The sequence below is a fragment of the Oryzias melastigma genome, linkage group LG23 (genome assembly GCF_002922805.2).
Source record: "Oryzias melastigma strain HK-1 linkage group LG23, ASM292280v2, whole genome shotgun sequence".
Taxonomy (NCBI): domain Eukaryota; kingdom Metazoa; phylum Chordata; class Actinopteri; order Beloniformes; family Adrianichthyidae; genus Oryzias; species Oryzias melastigma.
This window is the reverse complement of record NC_050534.1, coordinates 21,904,079-21,928,210: the sequence shown is the minus strand read 5'-3', so window position 1 is coordinate 21,928,210 and position 24,132 is coordinate 21,904,079. Positions and strand designations below refer to the sequence as shown.

General features: G+C 42.2%; 2 protein-coding genes across 3 annotated transcripts; both read left to right on the top strand.

The window, feature by feature from the left end:
• Window positions 1-6,790, top strand: LOC112155505 (F-box only protein 15). 2 transcript variants are annotated; one of them, XM_024287176.2, is made up of 11 exons: window positions 1-248; window positions 317-394; window positions 1,958-2,062; window positions 2,298-2,528; window positions 2,973-3,173; window positions 3,308-3,428; window positions 3,494-3,576; window positions 5,095-5,240; window positions 5,314-5,438; window positions 5,530-5,682; window positions 6,770-6,790. In XM_024287176.2, the coding sequence occupies exons 1-11, from the start codon at window positions 49-51 to the stop codon at window positions 6,773-6,775; spliced, it is 1,449 nt and encodes a 482-aa protein (XP_024142944.1). In that variant the 5' UTR covers window positions 1-48; the 3' UTR covers window positions 6,776-6,790. The 2 variants fall into 2 exon arrangements, with proteins under 2 accessions (XP_024142944.1, XP_024142936.1); XM_024287168.2 differs by lacking the exon at window positions 6,770-6,790 and having other exon boundaries at window positions 2-248; window positions 5,530-5,964.
• Window positions 6,791-8,754: 1,964 nt separating this feature from the next.
• On the top strand, window positions 8,755-19,729 carry tspan9b (tetraspanin 9b). The gene is made up of 8 exons (XM_024287189.1): window positions 8,755-8,891; window positions 15,414-15,476; window positions 15,560-15,679; window positions 15,759-15,833; window positions 15,905-16,000; window positions 17,228-17,338; window positions 17,408-17,491; window positions 19,134-19,729. Exons 1-8 carry the CDS (start codon window positions 8,835-8,837, stop codon window positions 19,203-19,205), a joined length of 678 nt encoding a protein of 225 aa, XP_024142957.1. The 5' UTR covers window positions 8,755-8,834; the 3' UTR covers window positions 19,206-19,729.
• The last annotated feature ends 4,403 nt before the right edge of the window (window positions 19,730-24,132 follow it).

Sequence of the window (24,132 nt, the reverse complement as noted above, 5' to 3'; positions counted from 1 at the left end):
TATTATGAAAGGTCCCGGAAGCCGTGAGATTTAAGTTGCGGGTTTACCATGGCGACGGCAAAAGGAAGAGGGCAATTTTTTCAGAGTTTATTGGAGTGTTTACAGAGAAATCCTGCACAATGTATAGGGGCAACAGAACAACAAATGCGTGGAAGAAGCAGACCCGGTCCAGATCGAAGCTTCTCGGTTCCGCTCAGCGGAAGCAGCAGGAAGACCGCGGAGCAGCAGAGCTTCGTGAAGGAGAGCAGGTGACGGGCTCGAGCGGATCACGTTTAAACGAATGAAAATGTTAAAAAAAATTGTTTGTTTCTTTCAGTTTTGACTCATGCTGTTCGGTTTTGATGGAAGATTTTAACCAAATGAAACCGAGCTCCGAGGAGAACCTTCTGGAAAGGTAAGCTAGCTAAGCTCAGCTAGCAGTTTGTGCTACATTTGGAGGGCGCCGTTCTCGTCTGTGATTGGCTGATAGATCATGTCCCGCTGCAGTCCTGGAGCGCAGAGGCCGTTTTCTTTTCTTCTTCTTCTTTGTTACTGCGTCATTGAGCTAAACTTTGATCCTTTACACACACCCTAAAACTATCTCAAAGTTGCACGCGCTAAGTACCCAGAATGAAATGTTGGCGTAGTGACTCCTCCCACCCCAGAAAAATGATGACATCACAGCATGTTTGGGGGGAACATTTATTTTATGGGGTTCAAAAAATATTTTAAAAAAACTACATTAAAAACAAAACACGTGTCAGAAATATGAATAAAATAAAATAAAAAAATGTTTTGGAGTTATTACGGGATGGATTCCATCTTGTGGAAAAGTGTGAAATTTGAGAATTTTTAAATTTTCTCACAATATTGGGGTGCTGGTCCAATAGGAGAGCGGTATTTTCAAATATGGCAGCGAGACAATCTGCCCAGTGGAGGAAAAGACTCAGACATATGTAAAAAGGCCATAATAAAAGGGGCTACATCCACATTATGTCCATAGAAGGAGAAATAATTCAGGAATTTACGACCAATTACATATGTAAATGTCTACTTGTGAGAGATTTATTTTTGCTGAACTTAATTTTGATGTATAAAACAGATTAAATAAGCACAATTGAAATTTCTTTTTTTTATTTTTTGTTTTGCTTTTATGGCTTATCAGAAAAAATGCAGGATATCTTGCAGAAAATGTTTAACCCAAAGTCCAGAAGGGTAAAATCTTAACAAAAATAGATTTAAAATGTTCCCAAATGTTGGAACGAAAATCGATTTCCAGGCATTTCTCTTTAGTTCACTTTATGTTCTATCAAAACAGCCACTGCAGTTTCTGAAGTTTTCCATCTCTCGACCATAAGATCCAGTATTTGTTCTCCTTTTATAAATGCAATAAGCATGTAGATCCTAATATAGCGCTTTTTACTATCTCAGGAGAGATCGCTGCGCAGTTGGAATTTTCCGCTTGCCCATTACCCTGCTTTCAGTGAAAGGGGCGTGGCTATCCATCAAGCTCACTCCTGATTGGTGTCAGTAGTTGCCATAGAAATTCCGCCTGAGTCGGACAAATCAGTGCTTACTGTCGTCTGGCTCCGAATGGCAGCGTCCATATTGTGGAATAATGGCGACTGAGTTGGCTTCATTTCGCTGGTGCTGGAAGTCAGGCGTTTTCTATCAACTCACGCACGCTCAGTCCAGTTCTCTTATACAGTCACATGACCACAACCAAAGCTTTGTTGACCTTTGACCTCAGGACGAGACCGCCATCTCGCATTTCTCAAAAAAAGCCACCTCTATAACCAGCTACAAATTTATACTCAGGGATTTCTAACAGAGGAAATAAAGTTTGTTGACATCGAACGACATTAGTTGAACCTTTTCCTGCTTGATTAAAGTGGATCCATTTCTAGATCTTTCTCCATCAGAAGCTGGTGTCATCTGCATAGAAGCCGTTTTCCAGCTGACGCTCTCATCTTCTCAGGCTGCCGTTTGAGGTTCTGCTGAAGATCCTGTCGTACCTGGATGCGTCCTCCTTGATCTGCGTCAGCCACGTCAGCACACTCTTCCACAGACTCGCCAACGACGAGTGAGTCCAGACACGAACACGGGGAAGCTGCAGGAAACGACGCGCGTTTCACAGTTGGCAGGTCCAGTTTAATGTGTGTGTCAGCGCCACCAAGAGGGATGATGGAGTCGTGATGTCATAGAAAGGAGCAGAGCTTTTTTAATTCCTGAAAACATCAGATTAGATTGGATTTCTGCTCGTCTCGGTCAGACGTGGTTGTTGCTATCGGTAACCTGGACGTCGGTTTTCCCTGCAGCTTCATATGGCGAAACATTTACACGTCAGAGTTTGAAAGTCCAGCATGGAAACCAAAGTTAGCCACTCCCCCTTCGCCGCCAGCAGTGAAGGAGGAGCCTCACTCGGCAGGAAGCTGGAAGAAGAAGTTCTTCAGAAGAATGAGAGAGCAGGACATGGAGAAGTGGAGGAAAGACCTGAGAAAGACCTGTCCTCACACCAGCCTGCCCCAACAGACGGAGGCCGTCCTCAGGTAGGAGGCGGAGCTTCCACACACTTCTGAGCGTCTCCATTTTCAGCTCAGAAGATCTTCAGTGGGTTCTTTGCTGTTCTTCAGGAGTTTTTTAGTTTTTTAGTGGATTCTCCACTTTTTTCCAGCGGTTCTTATTTTATAAAATCACATTTTGGGTTTTTTAAACGTTTTACATCATTTTTGAGTTTGTTATGAGTTAATCATCAGTAATAGTTTTTGTTTGCTGTCCGTCAACTGATTTATTGTTATGAAACTGTTTAAAGTTCTTTGTAAATTTAACATTTATTTGTCCAAAAAGACATTTTTGCAGCAGCTTTTACTTTTTAAGTTTCTCCAATTTTTTTCAGTATTAAAAAAAAAACAAAAAAAAAAAACAGTCAAGCTTTAGTCAGATGTGCGTCTCCTGTTTGTTCTGTAGTTTATATGACAGTCCGTGTCTCTCAGAAACCTGAAGATGAGCTGGGAGCTGGCGCTGACGGAGCACTCCGGACAGAAGACCCGGCTGGATCAGAACCGAGCCAGCTTCTTCGAGTCGTCTGTGGTGGTGTCCTGGAGCTGCCGCAGCGTCCTGCATTTCCAGAGCATCTGCAGCATCAGTGTGTACGGAGTCAGGAAGGAGGCGGGGCGGAGCTTCAGGAGCTGCAGGTGAGATCCTCAGCCGACCTGCTGCAGGTAGAAGCGACGCTGAGGTCTTTGGGAGGTGCAGGAAATGTTCAGGATTCAAACTGAGATCTTTGATCTGAAGGTTCAGGTGAGATAATCCATTCCTTTACCCATAGAGCCGCCTGGTTCTCCCTGGTCCTGAGGCGGGACATGCAGACCGACCCTCAGATGTTGGTGGGTGCAGACGACCTCATCAAGGTGCTGCTGCTTCCGGACGTCCTGCTGGGGGTGTGGAGGGTGAGTTGAGCGGAGATCTGCTCCGGCCGGAGGATCCGGGTCTGACTCGCTGTGTCTGTGTCCAGAGCAACAACAGAGTGGCCTTCGTCATGGTCAGCCTGCACCTCCACAGGCTGGTGGAGAAGAGTCTGCTGGGCTCTCCGGTGTGGTGAGTTCAGGAACGCTCGAGGTCGATCTGCAGAAAGATTCCTGAATGTCGGCAGTCTTCTCAGATCCATGTCAGCTCTGATCTGTTCTCTGTTTTTGAGCAGCTTTTCTGCTAGAATCGAGTCTTTTTAAATCGTGGACATCACATCGTTGAAGTGCTGCCGTTTGTCGGATCTTCCAACATTTTTGTGCTTCTGTTTCTGCTGTGAAACAAACAGGAGAGCATCTTCGTTCCTCAGAAGCTTTCAGACCGAAGTGATTCTGAACTGAACCAGAACTTCCAAACATCCATCGTCTTCTCAGATCTTCCAGAACCAGACTGGGCTGGTTTTAGACGGAGGAGGAGGAGGAGGAGGAGGAGGAGGAGGAGGAGCTGAGTCTGAGTTCCTCCTGATGACTCGGCTCCAAATATCAAATCAATCTTTATTTATATATTTTCAAATATATAAAAGAATATAAAAGAATAACACAAAGTGCTTTACAACAAAAGCAAAACAGTATAAATAATGTAAAAACAGGCACAAAAATTAAAATTAAAGCCCCCTTCCCCAGACCAGCCCACAATTCACCCATCCCTTTCTCCCCACCCACTCCCAAACTGATAGAAATAGACAATAGGAAAACAGGCTGAGCACGTAAATTGGGGGTTCGAAACTAACAGTTGGGACCTCCCTCTCAATGAATATTATATATATATCAGCATGAAGGAAAAACCCAAGAGAACAAAGATGGACGCAGATCCGTTCTCTCATCCTTCCTTCACTAATGAGCAGAACTCAGAACCAGAACTTCCTCCCTCCACTTGTTTTCAGCTTCACCTGCTTCAGAGAGAAACAGAGGTCCCAGTTCTGGGAGTTCTTTAAAACCCAGAGGCACAGAACCTACACGTGTCCACTATGTTCTCAGGACAGAACCACAGGCTGAGATAGACCAAACCCGCGGTTCTAACATCTATTTATCTGGGGTTCTAATGTCCAGAACCGGTTCTGTGCAGAATGGAACAGCAGGAAGAAGAGTCTCAAACCAAAAGTCTTCTGATGGTCATCTCTGGAGAAGTTCCTCCCATGGTTGTCCTCCTCTCTTTGGTCCTCCTCTCTTTGGTCCTCCTCTCTCTGGTCCTTCTCTCTCTGGTCCTCCTCTCTTTGGTCCTCCTCTCTTTGGTCCTCCTCTCCTTGTAGAACAGATCTTTCTTCCTGGACTGAAGTTTGTTGTTTTTTTGCCGACTAGAGTTCATATTTGTTTTCACATCTACCAAATCCCAGAGGCCCATCAGAGGAAACCAGACCAAATATAAGATCGAAAGTCAAAACTTCCTTGCATCTTCAGTGTCGTTCTGCGAAGAAAATAAGATCCTGTTTTTAAAACATGAGTGTTAAACGTGTTCATGATTTTAGAATAGAATAGAATAGAATAGAATCTTTTATTCTGTCATTGCACCCAATTGCACAATGAAATTAAAAGCAAAAGCAATCCACCCCCCCCTATTTTCCTCTTCAGAGCTTTTTGTCCCTCCCTGCAGTCCGTACTTTGAGCCCGTGAACCGTCCGCCCGCCGACCACTCAGACCCTGAGTTTGGCCTCCATGGTTACACCGTCCACTTGGTTCTGCACAACGCCAGCTTCAAGATCATGCTGGGTCACTTCCGCCAGCTGTCCTGTCGCCCAGGTAATCTGATTACTCTGTGACTGGACTCGGGAAGCGCCATCCTCCCTGCATTCTCCTGTTCTTTACTGCTCAGTGGAGAAGCGGCGCCGCCTGCTGGAGCTGCGGTTCATCAGCAGGACCAGCCTGTTGGAGCACCGCCTGTTGTCTGGAGGCATCGGGCTGCCGTGGAGGAGTGAGGAGCTGCTGGGGGTCGTGGAAGTACGACACGGCACACGCTGCACGATCATTCCTCTGTTTCTGGAAGCGTGTTGAATGACAGCGTTCCTCCTCTCCTCCATCTGTGGCGTAGAACTGCTGCTTCCTGACTCTGACCCTCCTGGACATCCATCAGAAACCCTTCTGGTGCCTCAGCTCCCCCGTCAGCGCCCGCATGGCGAAGGCGGAGTCCTGTTACTACAGCGGCGACCACTTCCTGATGGAGCACCAGCACGCCGACGGCGAGGTGAGGATGAAGCTGGTGTGGCTGACGGAGCAGAAGCAGTTCCTGGTCCACAGCCTGGTGGTCTGTGTGACTGTGGACAAAGTCAACCAGCATTTCAGCACCCAGTACTGACCGTCCTACGGGGTCGCCGAGGTCAACGCTTGCTTTTGAGTTTGATGGTTTACAGGTAGTTCTGTTGATTGTGGTTGTTTTAAAAAGAAAATAGTTTGGATTCTGCCTTTTTTCATGTTCTGCGTCGTTTTTCTGAAGAAAACGATGGATTAAAGTTTCATTCTAACTGAAGGACAAAGACTCCGTGAATACTTCAGACATGAAGATCCGAAAGTCTAGTTCACACGTGTCCACCGTTTAGAAAGTTATCTTGAAATTTAGACATTGTTCTTCATGAACCTGAGGCGGACGCTGATGCACAGCTCCTGTGGAATAGAAGGTCTGAGGACAGAATGAAGGATCTGCTTGGGATTGTGTTGTCCTGATGAGGACTAATTCTGACATTTCTAATCGAACTGCACCTGACTGCCTAGAGCTGTGTTAACACTAGGGCTGGGCTGATAAAATAAATGAATCGATCTGAATCCATCTACGCTTATTAGATCAATAATCGATCCGTAAAAGTAGATTTTGATCCAACACATAAAGCTAAACTCAGTTAGCTTGATGCTAACGTATAATAGGATTTCACATTGGACAGCTAATGCTAACGTTGAGTCGATTTATAAAAGTAGAGACCGGGCGTTAGCACAATGCTAAAGTCTGCTAGCTTAATGCTAACATATAATGGGATTTTCCATAGGACGGCTAATGCTAACACTCGGACGACCTGCTGACTGAATGAACATCTTTATATGAATTTTACAAACTTCTTTTAAGGAAATATTTTTTAAAGTAACCATTTGTGGTCTAAAAGATCATTTTACTTTGGAGTTACTTCACTATTAAAATCCAAAGTTGTTGTCCTGGTCTCCTCCGCCTCAGAGCTCTGTGGACCTTCCAATAACACGATCCAGAACCGTCTGGGTCTCTTGGATCTACAGCAGCCCAGAAAGGACAAACCAGACCAACGCTTCTGAGTGTTTTTCCTCTTCAGTTCTGACAGATCGTGGAGCCTTGAAGACTTCTGCATTTCTACTGAGAAGATCAGAGTTTCTGCACTGAAAACTTCAAATCAGGGTTTTTCTGGACCAGTCTGAAGTCTTCATGCCCCGCCCTGGTCTGAACATCATCTCAATCAAATATTCAAAAGTTTTGTTTAGCAGGTTTTTAACTGTTGGACATTTTCTGCTCGAGTTTGTTTTAGATCTTATCTAGATGAACAGAACCAGTTTTTTAAGAAGTGTTTTTTTGTTCCAATCCAAACCCCTCAACAGACAGGAACCTCCTCCAGAACCTCCTCCAGAACCCACAGCTGCCCAGTTTGAGTTCCCAAACACACCTCATGCTTTTATTTTGTAGGATTATGTGTGATAGTTGAATACTTTGAGCTGCATAAACTACAGGACAGACGACTCTCTTGACTGAAGTTTTAGAAATGTAGTTTTAGAGCAGGGGTGTCAAACTCAAGTCCTCGAGGGCCGACGTCCTGCTAGTTTTCCAGAAATCCTGCCTCATCTGCTGCTGATTACCTGGATCAGGTGTGTTTGGCCAATAAAGAGCTTCAAAGGCAGGTTGGTTGGAAAACATGTAGGACACCGGCCCTCCAGGCCTGGAGTTCGACACCTGTGTTTTAGAGTGTTCAATGATTGTTTATCCAGTTTGACCCGCGACCTCAGGTGTGTTGTGGATTTTGGACCCCTGTGTGATTGAGTTTGACACTCCGGCTGTAGAAGATCTCCAGCTGGTTTGTCTTCTGGAGCTGATGACACTGAAGACTGATGCAGTTAAAGAAGCTCTCGACCTTTATTGACCTCTATCTGTTTAAAGGCCATGGAAGTCGTGAGCATCTGAAACGCGTCTGACCGCTAGAAAAACTGTCGTCTGGCGTGATGTCATCAGTAACCACAGTTAGGTTTGGAATCGTACTCGTCATCAGAAACACCAGTTCTCCTCAGAGTGGAACTGGCCGACATCTGCATCGTTATCACTTCTTCATCTTTAGGATGAAATCATCTCCTCACTGACAGGAGTGAGCGGATCTACCGCCTGCGGGGGGGGATCCAGGATCACAACCGGATAGCTCCGATATTGCTGCCGCTAATGTTAGCTTAGAGTTGTAAGGAGCTGTAAGCTAACAGGAGAACGTGTAAATAAATAGATGATGGGAAATGGGGGCAGGCTTACGCTGCTGAGCTAAATTTCTGATGAACTCCTCCAGAAACTGTTCTAGAAAACGACTCAGGATTTTAGATTTTGGCTGATTATTATTTAAACACCTTCAAAATAGATCATGAGATTGTTTGCCAAACCTATTTGTTTGCACCACCCAGTGGCCAGGTGGAGTAACTGCAGGTATGAATCCACATCACCTGATGACAGAAAACTGTACTTAATCAAGTTTTAAGCTTTAATGTCTTTTAAAAGTTAAAAAGTTTGACAGAAGTTTGTATTTTTTGTCCTAATGACAGAAAATTGTAGTTTTCTTATTTAATTGTTGCATTTTTTAAATATATCTTCTGTAATGTAATAAAACTTGCAGAGTTCAACCATTTAAAACGTCTTTTCTACAAACGAGTAAATAACATTTTTTTGACGTCACTGTTTTTTCTTTTATATTTTTTAATCTCAGCTCCATAACAAAGCGGGCGGAGATGACGGTCGGCCGCTGCTCCCTGTTCCGATGCTTTCAGTGGAGATCATCTTTGGGGTTTGACAGATTTAATCAGCAGAGCTGCTTCTGTGGGCTGGAGGTCACCAGGAGGTCAGCCTGCTCCTCCTTTCATGTGGAAATGAGCTCAAACATGGACGAGGGTCAGGAACCGGCGGAGCTGATCTGAAGGACGGAGCGTCTCCTCGAGTCGCTGAAAACAGAGTCTCCACGATTTCCATCAGGAGTCTGAGCACAAACATGATCTCAGATCAGACCTGCTGGAGGTGTTTGATGAAAGGAGGAGTCGTGGGAGGAGTCAGGAGGCTCCGCCCTCATGGAAACAGGTGAGGCTGGTTTATGAGCTGCTGTGAATCCTGCTGCATTCAGAGCTGCTGCAGGAACCATCATCATGGCTGTGAACACCTGCGTCAAGACTCTCCTCATCCTCTTCAACTTCATCTTCTGGGTGAGTGTCTGAAGGTCTGCTCTGAGGAGGTGGACGAGCTTCAGGCTGTGGCTGCAGCTCTCCAGATCTGATTATGTGTTGAGGTTCAGGGATGATTGAGGAGAAGCGGTTGCTCCTCGTGGGGTCAGAGGTCCTGGAGGCTGTCTGCCTGTTTATTAGAGAGAAGTTGATTTCTGAGGACGTTGTCCTTCTTTGACTGACTCTGGGAACCTTCTTTGACCATTCTGTTCAGAGGCAGAAATCCTAAACCAGTTTGCTTTTAACAAGTGAAGAACCGGAAAAACTGGATCTGGGGCCGAGACTGTTTCAGGACCCGGAGGGTTTGTCAGGGACTCTTTAGAGTCCATGTGGTTTTTGAGAATGTCCAGTTTAAGGGTTTTGTATTTGCACTTTAACTAAAATCAGCATGGTTTCATGACATGTAGGACATATGAAACCTGGTTCTGCCTCAGGCCGTGTTCAGGAGTTTCATGTCATCATCCTTCAGGTATGAAGTGGAGAACACATGAATCAGTCCGTACTGATCCGTGCTTAAGCTCAAATACTTCTAAACATTCATTCATTGCGTTTTTGAAACTAGCCGAGCTCCTTTTTCTTCAGTGTTTCCATGCTGGAGGGCAGACATTCCCACCCCCATTCAGCAGGGGGCAGTATTCCCGTCTTTGTTTATCCACTGAAAGAAAGAGGCGCTTGTAGCTGTTTATAAAGTAAAATGACTAAAAGATGTAGGCTATGTCCTCGCCATAATCCATAACTACTAAAAAAAACAAACATTCTCGTTTCCTGGACTTTAAAAGCAAACCGGACATTCTTGGCTACTTATCTTTCGTTTTTCTACCGGATATGACGTCATCGATATCAAGTGTCCTGATGATAAAAATGTTTATTAAAAAAAATGTAAACACATTTTTTGAGCAAAAAATTGTCGACCGCAATGCATTCTGGTCTATATTTGCAAATGTAGCTCAGTGCACGCCATTCCAAGGGCATTGGATTTTGGAGTTGTAGATTTTGACAGTTCTATGAAATATCAAACGTACTATATAGTGAAGAAATTCAGACATACTTGTAGTGTTGTGTGTGTTTTCTGTAAATTTAAGATAGTAAAATTTTAGTTTACTTTTTAGTACTTATAAAAGAGACATTTCATAAGTTTACATTAAGTATACTTGAATTATACTTAGAATTGTACTACAATCTAGCATGTACTTAAACTTTTGATCAACATGTACTTTAGTGTTACCGTTGGTATACAAATATTACTCTTCTCTTTGACAACAGCTGTGTCCTTTTTAACGTAACGCTTCGGTTATGTAACCTGTTTGTCTCCATGTTCAGTAGCCCCGCCCACTCTCCATGTTTATATGTCAGTTACTCATTATAGAAATATAGCATGTTTATAACTGAATGTTTCAGTTAGAACCAGTTTTTGGTTTGGCTCAGAACCGAACAGAAACTGAACCAAAGAACACGTCTGTCACGCAACAAGGTGAATAAATCATGGAAAACATGTTTTTGTGTTAGAAGAGAAAAACCTGCTAATAGAACTCCAGTTGAACTCCAGTTTTTATTTTTTTAAATAAATGTGATGTTTTATCATTTAAGACAAAATTTTACCTTAAAACTGGATAAAAACACTCCAGTTTAGGGAGACTGCTCTGATAACTGGAAATACCGTCCTAAAATAAGTGTGTATTTTCCTATTTATTTAAATTTTTTAAAGGGTGTGTGTATATAAGTATGGCTAAGGACCCCCCCCCCCCCCACACACACACACACATTGTATTTTAGGAGCAACAACAGTCCCTATTCATATTCTATGAACAAATACAATCAGAACAAGAATGACACATTTCATGTTAATTATGAGTTTAAATATATAGTTTCTGTCTCATGTGAAGTGTAAAACATGTTGAAACAAGTAGTTAACTTGGTGTTTCTGCAGCGTTTGTTGAAAAGACAAACTCAGAGAAGAAAGTAACGGTCACAGCGTCTGAGTGATCAGAAACTCTCACAGGAGCGTAGTCGCAGCAGATTTGAAGGAATCGTTTTTGATTGAAATGAGTGAAATCTTTATCCCATTAAAGCGTTCTTCCAGGTTTTGACATCTTCTCAAGCAGAAACCGACATTCTCCTCCAGTAAACAAACGGATGGACATGACTCCGTCAGCGACGTGGGCACACATTCTCTAGCAGATCACATCAGTGACACAGTGTGAACACAGAGACAGGATGAGCTGATCTCTGAGATTAGGTCTGTGGAGGGGGGAGGGGGGGGTCCCACCCAAGAACCTGTTGTGACATGATCGGGAACAAAAGCTGAATTCTCATGTGAGGGAGGGGCTGTCCCCGCTGGACGAAGGCGAGCTGCTTTCAGACCCGACCTGGTTTAAATCCTTGGGTTTGTGAGGATGTGGGTGATCCTTCGGTTTGATCTGTAGATGATCTCACCTGTAGAAGTGGAGTTTATCTGGTTTGGACAATATTTTCACAAGGAAACTTCTCAACCGAGACCGGTTTAATGAAATCTAACCGTCAACTCCAAACAATTCCAAACTAATATAGAAACTAGACATCAATCAGAGTTCTGAGTTTTTTAAACCTGTTTGTCTCCATCACATGTAGCCACGCCCACTTCCTGCGGTCTGTGAGTTTCATGGTTTTGAAATGAGACCCTGTAGAGTTACGGGTTTCACTTCAGCATGAACAGAGTAAAAGACCAAAGAAATAGATTAAGACTTTATGAACTTTATAGATTTTGAAATATTTAGTAAAATATGTCTCATAGGAAATGAACAAGTCTTCAAATGTCAACATTTGAAGGAGATTAGCAACAAGCTTTAAATATATTCATGTTTTATGTTTTCATCAAATTTGGAGTCTAACTAATATGTTAACAACATGCTAACGTTTTTGGCTCATTTGAGGTTTTTTATGCTAATTTAAAGTTATCTTCTATTTTAGCAGCAGAGGAACGTTTTTGGCTAATTTATCTACTGGGTTTTTAGAGGCTAATTTAGAGTTTAATTCAGTTTGCTGAGGATTTTTCTGCCATTTGGGAGTTTTTCTCCTTTTTAACCGACAAGATAACTTTTTTGTCTAATTTGGTATCTACTAAAGTTTTTAGGCTATTTCTGAGGCTATTTTGGAGTTTAGCGAGCAATGTGCTAGCTGTCTTGGCTAATTTGTGGTTTAGCTCAGATTTAAGCAAAACTTACTTAAATATTTTTGAAAAATCGGCATGTATTAGGGATTTTTAATGAATTTTGCTACAACTTTTCAGAAATCTAGGTCAGCTTCAATGAAATTTCCAGTCTTCTAGTAAATGTAACATTTTACAAATAGCTTTTGCATTTTCATCAAATCCCTTCAGTAATTAAATTGTCACCATTTCCAGCAAAAAACTTCACAACTACTTTCAGCAAAAATAATTCACTCCAGCATTATTGTCACAGCTGACTAAACCGGTCAAAGCTCGTCAACACGAGGAATTCTGATGGAAAAATATCCCAAATTAAATGTTTGGAACCGAGACCTAATAACTTTTTCAGACTGTTTGATGTCAAATGATATTTTCATGGACCGTCCTGGTCAAAGATGAATTCTCATTTATCTCTTACTTTTATTTTACTTTTCTCAAGTGTTCTTTAACTTCTGAGGCTAAAATGTATCTTCATCATCTGTAAATCATGTCCAGCGGATTTAAACTTTAGATTTCCTAGACTTTGATTTCGATGCTCCATAGATGTCAAACACCAACTTCAGCATTGTTTGAGTTCAAGGTGAGACGGATTTTAAAAAAAGAAAAATCCTTCAAACTGGTATATTCTAAATAAAACATGAATTCATCGTTCTAAGGACTTTATTCGCCCCAAACTCTTAACATTAGACAGCCAGTTGCTGGATATTCTGCAACGATGAATCCATATTTGGAGTAAAAACTCCTGGTTTTTGTCTGTCAAATACAGATTTCTTTTATTTTGAAGTCAAAGACTCTTCTTCCGTTTCCTCTTTTCTTGTGAAACAAACTTTCCAAATATGTTTTGTTGTTAAAATTTCCTCTCTTGGGGGTTTCAGTTTAGTTTAAAGGTGGATTTTAACAGGAGACCGAGCGACTCCACACGAGTCGGATGTGGTGGAGAGAATCCAGTAGTTTTCCAAAATAAAACTTCCTTCAGAACCAGATGGGCCGACCAGCCTGCTCTAAGTCCTGATGGATCACTTTCAGTTTTATGACTCTTATCCATCACTTTGGATGCACAGACTCCGTAAATGTGACGTTTAGTCCTGTTGGTCTGTAGTGAGTAACTGGAACCAGTAAATATTACTCCATGATGCCCTGATATCACTGCAAGAGGTTCTTTAGTCACTTCTAACCTGCTGTTCTTTGTCGTATCGGAGGAAGTAACTTAAAAGTAATATAGGATTACTTTGAACTAACTAACTCCCACAGTGAGATGTACAGACAGTTTCCGTCTTTGGAGGCGTTTGTTTCTCTAAATCTCTGGTTTTGTGTTCGGCTCCGCTGACTTTGGTGAATGTTTGCGCCTCCAGAAGGACTGCTGCAGTCAAAGGTCACCTTCCAGGTTTCAGCGTAGGGAGGTGTGGCCTCTGAAACACGCCGTTCTGCAGGTTATTCCACAGCAGCGTCTGAATGAGGAGCTCCTCTCTGAACAAACGCTGCAGCCGAAGAACAACCCAAACCTGCAGGAACTCACTCCATTCCTGATGAAAACTTCAGATCTTTCTCCAGGATCAGGCGCAGATTCTCTGTATCTTTCCGGTTTGTTGCAAACAGATGCTGAGCAGAAACTGGATCCATCGAGCCTCGGCGGCTGTACTGGTTCTGCTGGTAGAGCAGGAGTGGCGGTGTTGATCGTCATGGGTGGAATGAGTCACTGAATCGGGCTGCAGGGTGTGGTCGGTATGAGCGCTCACATCGCGGCGGCCTTCATTCATAGATGAATCCACGTCCTCCTTCAGGGTCACGCCAAAGTCTGCAGGCCTTCTCAATGAATGACTAACAGAAGCTGTAAAGGTCAACAGGAAGGTCGTTCAATCCACACTAACTCTGATCATAAAGGAAAACCAGAAAACCAACGTTTGAAATCCTCCAGTCTAAGGGAACCACAGTCGGATTCTTCAAAGTTGTTCTCATAAAAAAAGAGATTTTAACCCTTTATCTGTTCATTTTACTGACGGTTTAAAACCAAAATGATGTTTTTGAAGGACCTTCTCTTTCAGATTTCACTGCTATGAGCTTAAAGATTCCCCAATGAGTAGTGGGCGGGGCCATATCTGAGAGCCCTCTAATGTTAGTGGTGCAACAGAAATGGAGATCCGTATCAGAGCTATCCAGCTGTTTGGAATGGGGCGGAGCCGGGAGCTTGTGGCCCCGCCCACCGTACCAATGCGACCTTTTCAAATGGCAACAATTTAAATCAATTTTGCGGACATTAATGCTACTGACGTTTTTAAGACTAATTTTGAGCTAAGCTAATATTTTCACAGCATGCTGATATTTTTGGCTAATTTAGTATCCACTAAGACTTTCTGGGTAATTTTTTGTAGTTCAGCCAATATTTTAGCAACAGACTAAGGGTTTTAAGTCATTAGCATCTTCTGAGTTTTTGGGCTGTTCTTGAGTTTAGCGAATATTTTACATGCTGATGTTGTTGTTTTTTTTTTCCGAGTCAGTTTTGAGTTTAGCTAAAATTTTAGCAACATGTTAACATTTTTGGCTAATTGAGTTTGAGGTTTTATGGGCTATTTTTGACTTTAGCTAATAATTTAGCACCATGCCTATTATTTATTTATTGCTAATTGGCCCCCATCTTTTTAGGTTGATTTGGAGTTTAGCTAATAATATTACGATATGCTAACTTTTGACTTATTCATATTTACTGATTTTCTTTTTTGGGGGTGCTCGTCTTGAGTGTAGTTAATATTTTAGCGACATGCCAACATTTTGGCTGATTTGACCTTTTAATGAGGTTTAATATATTGAAATATTTAAGCAACGTTAGCCTGACGTTAACAGCATTAGCGTTTTTAGCAAATTACTTCCGCAGCTTCAGTAAACGGCTTGAGCCCCTCAGTAACCACATTCACACTAGAATTATCAAAGCTAATGCAACTTTTCTAGTTATAAAATAAAATGCAGCTGAACTTTACTTCCGTTTTAAAACAAGCAGCTCCTTTCTCCACCTGAGCCTCTAGAACAGGGGTGGCCAACCCTGGTCCTCAGGAGCCTCAACCCTGCCTGTTTTCTAGTTCTCCCTGACCAGCTTCCTGCTGATTAGTTGACGTAAATGATTCCACATCCTGATTGACTGAACACACCTGATTTCAATTGTCACCATCAATCAGTCCAGGGAGAGCTGGAAAACAGGCAGGGTTGAGGCTCTTGAGGACCAGGGTTGGCCACCCCAATCTCTTCCAGTGATGCCAGCTTCTGCAGTACTCTAGTCAGGCAACAGATGGCGCCTTATTTATCTTCAAATGTCTCCCTTCTCCCCTCAGATCTGCGGCTGCGTCATACTCGGGGTCGGCATCTACCTGAAAGTGACCAAAGATGCAAATCAGGTATAAGTGGGCGGGATCTTCATCAAAGTCTGTTTTTGATATTAAATGACAAAAAAAAAAACATTTTGTCGTCTTCTTTCCAGTTGACCAACTCCGCTCTTCCTGGCGTGGACCTGATGATCGCCATCGGCACGATCATCATGGTCCTGGGCTTCCTGGGCTGCTACGGTGCCTACAGGGAGAGCTCCTGCATGCTGCTGATAGTAGGTTCCTCAGGCCACGCCCTCTGAGTCCGAACTCACCTGCACAGCAGCCTCCTCTGATGAGCATTTGTTCTTTCAGTTCTTCATCCTCCTCCTTCTCATCTTCATCCTCCTCCTGGCAGCAGGAATTCTGGGAGCTTTAAGCGAGAAGACGGTGAGTCTGGAAGTGACCGCTGGTCACCTCCGTACCTGTCTTCAGGTGTAAACTGACCTGTTGGCCTGCAGGTGAATGACTGGGTGAAGAAGCGTCTGCAGGACTTTACTCCTCTGACCAAACAGCCGGAATCGGTGAAGCAGGACCTGGAGGCGCTGCAGGCCAAGGTACGGCAGACGAGGAAGAAATTACTCTTTGAGAGAACATTTCAGTTTTCTGCATGTCTGAGGGTTCCAACTTTTTGAAAGTTTCATTAAAAAAACTTTTTTTCTTAAAAATGTAATAGATTTTTTTCTAGCGTATTGGAGCGTAAACGCTTCAACATCTCAGCAACCTTTGATGTTGCTCCTGAAAACTTCAGCTTTTTAAAAACTTTTAGACTTTTTCAAACTCAACCACAAATTATTTCAACTTTTTAAAGTTTATCTTTCAACTTGGATTCTGAAATTGAACCTGAACTTCATTTCCGTTTGTTGTTCTGCTGCTTTCTAAAAGTGGTCTGTGGATGAAAAGGTCTGAGTGGTCGGTTACAGACTCGGCTGCTCAAAGGCACCATGGTATGGTGGCCCTGAAGGTCAAATCACACCAACAAATTCAATTCAGTTCAGTTTTCTTTACGAGCCAGAGGCGTGGTCCACGGCCAAGTACAGGAGCGTCGATGATCAAGCTGGAATCTAGAAAGAGGAACAACACGTGAATCACACTGCACCAACAGAGACATGGAAACTGATGAACAATAGATGATAGAGAATAGAGATCACTCCCAGCAAAAACAAAGTAACCATCATAATCCTATTGTTTTGCTTGTTTTAATAAAATGCAAAACTGATTTTAAAAATGGCTTCATAGAAACCAAAACGTTTGGGGGAAAAATAAATAAATGTTTTTTGGAAAGCAAAAGTAAAATAAATAAATAAATAAAACTGAATCCCAATAAGAAACTGGAGAAGGTAGACAATAAGAGTCATCCCTTATTGGTTGTTAGTTCATCTTTTCAACTTAAGTCATTCAGTCTGAAGTGATGCTGGATGTTACACCATCAGTGACATCCCAAAGTTCCATCGTTACATTTTCTATTACTTTTCATTTTGATTTCTAAAAATCTTGTTTTTCAAAACCTTTTTATTTTAGGAATCTAATTTCTGGAATTTTGATTTGATTTCTACAAGGTTTGCCTTTTTAGATGTCATAGTGATATTTAGAGTGTTTTTGCCTGAATTTGGTCTTCAGGGCCACCGTACTGAGGCAGAGTAAACCCAGTAGAATGTTCTGCAGAAGTCGTCTCTCCCCATCAGATCAGACTCTGCAGTCTCATAGATGTCCACAGGGGGCGCACATGCTCCAGTCAGGAAGTAGATCCAGATCCATGATGTGATCCGTCTTTCTCCCTCCAGCTGAAGTGCTGTGGAATCATCAACGGACCCGGCGACTGGGAGAAACCTCCTCCTTCCTGCTACTGCAACGGCACCGACACCACCGACTGCAAAAACGGCATCCAGAATACGGTGAGGAGCGGCGGACCGGCCGTCGATGAGTGACGGCGGCTGACTGACCTGTTGTGTCTCAATCTGCAGCCCTGCTCCACTAAAATCATCGACCTGATGCAGCAGAACATGCAGGTGGTGCTGGGGATCTCCTTCGCCATCGCCGCCATCCTGGTGAGTTGCTGGTGACAGCAGGGCTTGTACCGGCCCCAGAACGGCTCCGGGATCGGATCAGATCGGATTCTTTAATCCAGATGTGTCAAAGCCTCGGCCCGGGGGCCGGATGTGGCCCTCCAGGGGATCCTATCCGGCCCTCCAGATCATTTTATTTTATTGTTAATAATGACCCGATGTTATCTTGAGCTCATTTCTAACTTGTAGAATTTTGACAAAATATATTTTTATGGAGAGTAAAATATTGAAAGTTATTTAAGGTTTAAGTTGATTTATTCTGGAATAATATTCCTGACTTTTTATTATTCATGATTATGATAAAAAGGAACGGTTTTAAAATTGTTATTCTGCTAGCTTTTTGGAATATTTTGGCATTTACTAAGATTTTTTTTAGCGCATTTTAGAGTTTGGCTAATATTTACATGCTAGCTGTTTTGGCTAATTTAGGCTTTTTTTTAAAAAAAAAAAAGCTTTTAGACTATTTAGAGGTTAGCTAATATTTAAGCTACATCCATTTTCCAGACCCCTTCTTCCCTTTCGGGGTCGCGGGGTGCCGGAGCCTATCCCGGCTACTGAAGGGCGAAGGCGGGGTACACCCTGGACAGGTCTCCAGTCTGTCTCAGGGCCTCAATCACACACATTCACTCTCACATTCACACCTAGGGGCAATTTAGAGTCACCAATCAACCTATGAAGCATGTTTTTGGACGGTGGGAGGAAGCCGGAGTCCCCGGTGAAAACCCACGCATGCACGGGGAGAACATGCAAACTCCACACAGAAAGGTCCCAGCCGGGATTCGAACCGGGGCCTTCTCGCTGTGAGGCAAGAGCGCTAACCACTGCGCCACCGTGCAGCCCTATTTAAGCTACATGTTAGCTGTTATTGCTAATTTGAACTTTTTTATTTTTATTTTTTTGCCCATTTTGAAGTTTGGCTAATATTTACACGCTAGCTGTTTTGCTTAATTTAGGCTTTTTAAATTATATTTTTGTGTCCATTTTGTTGTTTAGCTAATACTTCAGCTACATGCTAGCTAATTTAGGCTAACCTGAGGTTTTTTTTTTTTTTTTTTTACACCTAATTTGGCATTTAGCTAATATTTTAGTTGGCCATCAGCTTCAGTGTTTTTAGCTATTAATTTGAGCATTTTCAGCTATTATCACTATCATCTTCAGAGGCTAAATTCAGCTTCCTCCATCCACACTAGCATTATAAGATAAAGATCCTTTTTTGATCCCAGTCTGGGAAATGTATACACTGCAGCAACACTGTACAGGCTCATTATCAGGTAATGCTATATATCTAGTTAATAGTTACGTTAAAAAGTTACGGTTTTAAAGTTTTAAATTGTAGTTTTAGTGTTCAATAAACGTTTATCCCGTTCGGCCTGTAACCTCAGGTGTGTTTTGGATTTTGGCCTCTTGTGTGATTGACTTTGACACTCCTGCTTTAGCTGAAGATGTGTGACCTCCAATGGTTTCCGTTCTGACCTCTAGAGGGCAGCAGATCCCTCTTAACACAGCAGACCTGAATTGACTGAAGCCATGAGGTCGACCGGCTGCTGGAGAACGTGTTTCTCTCAGCCTGATGATCTGATGTATTTCCTGCACAGATGAATTTTCCGTTCTGTGTTCTCTGCAGATCTTCGGCATGATCTTCTCCATGATGATCTACTGTCAAATCCGTAAGAAGGGCGGCGCCACACGACCTTGAACCGCCGCTACAGTCTGCTGACCTCAGTGCTGCTGTGATAACCCTGTGCTTTTATTCTGAAAGAGCTGGAGTCCCGGGGACGACGATCATGCAGCAAAGCTTTATGAAATCACTGATTGGATCTAATGTACAAAATGTAGAAAAAACCTAAATTATTTCTAGTTCAGTCAATGATGATCAATAGAATTGGTTAATATTAGATCTTTGTCCTAAAATCCCAGCACGGATGAGACGGGACAGTTACCGTAGTTTTTTCTTCTTTTGCTAGTTTTAGGTGTTTTTAGTATTTCCACTATATTTAACCTAAAACTATTTATACTTTTTGAACAAATTTAAACCTTTTTGCTTCTAAATTCTTGACATAAAGCTAAATGCAGCCTAATTCTACAAATGTTTTGGTAGACTGGTTTTAGATCAGATGACTGGAGGTGTTTGAGGAGGAATCAAACATGTGCTTTTCAATACATGTTTATATTTTGGTGGCTATTGCATGAAAATATAAATAAATAGATTCTTAAAAGTAACACGTTTTTTTCTGCTTTTTTTTGTTTCCACATAAAATGTTTGTTTTTACAAATTGTTGCATAGAATCTAAATGGTTTCCAAAAACATGAAGACATCAGAAATCCTCATTTTGACACGTGACCGTCCAGTCCTGTCCTCAGTCAACCTTTGGTTGTGGGCGGGGCCACGACGAGCGTCAAGGAGGTTCTCTTAGGTTTCTATTTATTTATGAGAATTTTCCAAACAAAACCTGAAATAAAACACTCATTACATGGAGTTGGTCGTTGTAAAGAAAGTAAAAAATGTTTTCTTGATGTAACTGAATGAACCATCACACCTGTACACCTGTGCTTTCATAAAGCTCCACAGCGCCCCCGGTGGCTGACTAAAATACAGATCCGGTATTAGTTAATACTACAATCTTTCTGAGAAATGATCACGTGGTTTTGTCCTGAAGGACAAAGTTGTTTTTTTAATCAAATGTTCTTTTATTCAAACCATTTACTTAAAAAAATGTTATTTTTGTAACTGGAAAACAAAAAGAGCAACATGAAGTTAGCCAGAGCACATGGCCGATGCTAGCTAGCTATCTAGCTAGCTGTTGGTATTGAGATGATTGTTCATCCGTTTCTTTGTCTATGTGGTTTTCTTCACATTTTGTCAGAATAAAAGTAAATAAGTGATCACAGCTAAGACCTGAATCATTTTAGCTTCTTCATCACTGCGATTGATGGCTGGCTAAGCTAATTGTTAGCCTTTCTAGCTAGCAGATCCACTTTTATTTTTACATCTTTTTTTTAAGACAAGTTTATTCTAATAAAATAATGTTTTATTCTATTCTGTGAACGTCAATAATGCCAAAAGTCGCGGACTGAAATGTAAAAATGGTGCAGGAGGAAATGGGCGGAGCTAAAGAAGGTAAATCATTTTTGGATTGATTTCATTGGGGGGGGGGGGGCAGTTCACTTCATGCAATCAAACTAGTCGTGTTTAGATAAATCAAATTTCTTCTTGAGTTCTGAGTTGTTTTGTTGTCGTTTTCATGTTTGTGTAATCGTGTTGTGCTGATCATGTGACTCTACAACACAGCTGGACGGACGCCATGAACATCCAGCATGCTTTGCTGCAAGCTATGGCGCTATGCCAGACCTCCTGGAAAAGGTGGAGAAAGCTGAGCCTGTCTGTGGGGCTCTCAGTGCCCTCTAGAGGCTTTTGGGAGGCGGTGCAGCTCCAGAGAGTTCCCATCAACATTCCTCCAGAGGAGAACGTGGAGATGAGGCTTCTGCAGCTGAATTCATAAAGCAGCTGTGGACCATCCTGAGAACTCACAGAAGATGAAGAAACACTGAAGCCGCCGTGGTTCGCGTCGTCTCGTGAATCTACCCGTTCCACTTCTCTTTAAGGCAGAAGCTGCTGGGAAACGCCAGTCCCGTTAATGACATTGTGGCCCCGCCCCCTCTCGGTTATTTTTACCCTAAAGTCAACAGAGCTGCACTTAATGACTGCTGGATTCCTTTCAGCAGACTTCAGTCACGCTGCTTTGATTCTGAAAACAAAGAGCGACGACACAAAGACGATAGTCTAAAACTCTCCTTAGATAAAACTCAAATGCAGATAATTACTGTCCTGATTGGTTCACATGAATCCATCATAGCCGGAGTTTCAGAATAAAAGGAGATCTGTTGCTCAAAACCTTCATTTTTGGACAGAAGCAGCAGAAAAACCCAAACTTCTGTCCAGTTTAGACTCCATCCAGTTTTTAATGCTTGATTTTCTTCTTGTTTTGGTGGCTGAGGATTCTCTCTGGGTTTGCAGTTCACAGTTGGACTGAATGATCACTTTAGCATAAAAACACCAACAATTAAGTCAATTTTTACAGAATATTTCAAGGTTTCTGCTGGAAAAATAGAGTAATATTTAAAAAGTGTAAGAATACAAGTTTAAAAATGTGAAATAAATGATGACGTTTCTATAGAATAATTACTTTATTTGGGTTATTCCTTGAAAATTGGCTATAAAAACACATTTGTGTTTAATAGCAGAGAGGTTTTGGATGGAGAAAATGTTCCTCTGAATGTTTCCTCAGATGATAGAACATAAATCAAGTTGAGTTTGTAGTTTGTGACTTAAAGATTCATGTTGTTTTATTGACCCTCTTCAGGGTTTTACCTGGACAGCAGGTACAACAGAACCTCTGAGGTTTTTTCTGACATTCCTTCATCAAATCTCTCATTCATCTCCTGTTCCAGATTCATCACTTCACCCTTTAACATCGGAGATGTCTGCGGCGACACCTCCGTAACACGAGTTCTTTAACCGCCACTCATCGAGTGTTTACGTGAATCAGCTGATTCTGGTCTGGAAACGCGTCTTTGCATCAATATGTAGCATGTTAGTAATGAAACGGCTTTTTTTTAATTCAGAATCTGCTAGGATGATGTCATCTCTGGAGCTAAGGCTTTGGTGATGTGCTACATTCACACCAGGCACGTGACGCACGTTCAAAAACGTGTTAAACGTGCGTTCTTGAACGTACATTTAGCGTATGGTATTCACACTGCATAGACAGGGAGGGGCTGCTTCTTCTCATGGTTTCTACTGTTTAGTTGCTCATGTCTGCCACCTACAGTTGGAAAAATGTGGTGCGAAATGTTGAATGGTGCAAACTAGGCATAGATGACCTAGGCGGTCGCCTAGGGCGTCATCTGCTGGAGGAGAACGGCAAATCCCAATGATTATATATTGTTTTCTTGTTTGTTTTTGGTTAAAAAGTTTAACGCACCACTCATTTCATGTAAAAAATAATTTAAAAAAGTAATAATTAAAAAACGTAAATAAAAATTTGTCTTATTGTTTGTCTGGGTCCCCAAACTGCTAAGTTCACCACTGCGTTCTTAAGCTTGTATTTAGCTCCTGGTGTTCACACTGGGTAGGCAGGGAGGGGCTTCTTCCTCCTATGGTTTGTTTTGTGTTTTAGCGCCAATTTTTTTTGCAGATATGAAAGACTTCCATCCGTCTGATCCCTAAACTTGCTTTATCCCTTTCTGGGTCACTGGGCTGCTGGAGCCTGTCCTGGGTATGAAAGGCCGAGCACAAAAAAGTATACTCAAGTTTGTTTAAAGTTTACTTTTTTAGACATAAATTAAGATTGTAAACTTTTAGTTTCGTTTCTAGATATTTATTCAAGATTAACTTTCATAAGTTCGTGTTACTTGTATTATACTTAGCTGTACTTACATATATATTTGTCAGTGACCTTGAACATTTTCTTACACACCTTTAAAAGTGGAGTTAATGTATTCTTCATTTATATGACATCTTTTAATACACTAACCAGTCGAAGTTTAAACTAAAAGCAAACCTGAAAAGCTACATTAGATATACTTCAAAGTGTATTTTCAGTGAGTAAACTTGAAGTTTATTGCCAGTAAACTAATACTATACTATACTAGAAAGGTTACTTAAAGTATACTTTAAGTATATTTTTATAAACTAAAAGTGGGACAAAGTGTACTTGTTAGTAAACTGCTAGTTTACTTTTTAAATGGACTTGATATTTTTCTATACTTAAGAATTCTTGGAAACATGTACTTGACGTATATTTTTGGTAAGGTCTGAGTACATTTACTCTCTTGTCTTTACGTCTCAACGACTTCATCCCTGATGTTCTTGTAGACATTGAAATCGCTGCATTTCATTGGAGGAAACATGAATAAATGTGAATCATGTCGTACAGAACGAACATCTCGGCTCTGTGGTGTTTGTAAATGTGGAGGACGTGGTTCTGATCCAAACGTCCGTTTTCTGTTGTCACAGAACATTTTTGAGGGTTATTGGATGTCATTATTATGACGTCACAACATCTTCGTCAAGCACAGAGGTGGAAGGTTGCTGATATGGGCTCAGTATCATCAGAACATGGATCTCCATCCAGAAAAGCTTCAGTTTCTCCAGCTTATCAGTGGATCTGAAGGAGGAGTTTGTTCTCCGGCTCGAAGGTTTCTGGGATTCAGAAACGTCCTGGTCCGATGGCGTCAAACCACTACCCAAGATCCTCCTGACCGACCAGGTGAAGCCAGGCTGCAGATGGCGCCGCTCGCTGCTGGTGGGCGCGGCCGGCGAGAGACGGGTGGCACGGCTTGATAACCCTTTTCTTCCTGTTTTCCTTCCTGCCTCCACTTCTCCCATCGTTCCTGGTCTCCTCACCTCTCCTCTGGTCCCGTCTCTTCCTAACTTGGTCATGTTCTTCATGCTGCAGCCCGACGCTGTGAGCTTTAAACAGCATCAATCACACGGCGCTCTGCTTCTATTTCAGCCCTCTCTGTCAGACGGCCTCATGGCGCGCTGCAGGAGCTACTTGAGGGGACTCTCCATCTGTGTGACGGCGCTGCTGCTGGTGAGCTAACGCTGAGGAGGCGCGAGA

Excerpts from the sequence above, each read along its gene's own strand:
- LOC112155505 (XM_024287168.2), top strand. The coding sequence starts at position 49 with ATGGCGACGGCAAAAGGAAGAGGGCAATTTTTTCAGAGTTTATTGGAG. Across the intron at positions 2,063-2,297 it reads CACAGACTCGCCAACGACGA|CTTCATATGGCGAAACATTT; the intron begins GTGAGTCCAGAC and ends TTTTCCCTGCAG. Across the intron at positions 3,577-5,094 it reads CTGCTGGGCTCTCCGGTGTG|TCCGTACTTTGAGCCCGTGA; the intron begins GTGAGTTCAGGA and ends CCCTCCCTGCAG.
- tspan9b (XM_024287189.1), top strand. The coding sequence starts at position 8,835 with ATGGCTGTGAACACCTGCGTCAAGACTCTCCTCATCCTCTTCAACTTC. Across the intron at positions 15,680-15,758 it reads GCTCCTGCATGCTGCTGATA|TTCTTCATCCTCCTCCTTCT; the intron begins GTAGGTTCCTCA and ends TTGTTCTTTCAG. Across the intron at positions 17,492-19,133 it reads TCGCCATCGCCGCCATCCTG|ATCTTCGGCATGATCTTCTC; the intron begins GTGAGTTGCTGG and ends TGTTCTCTGCAG.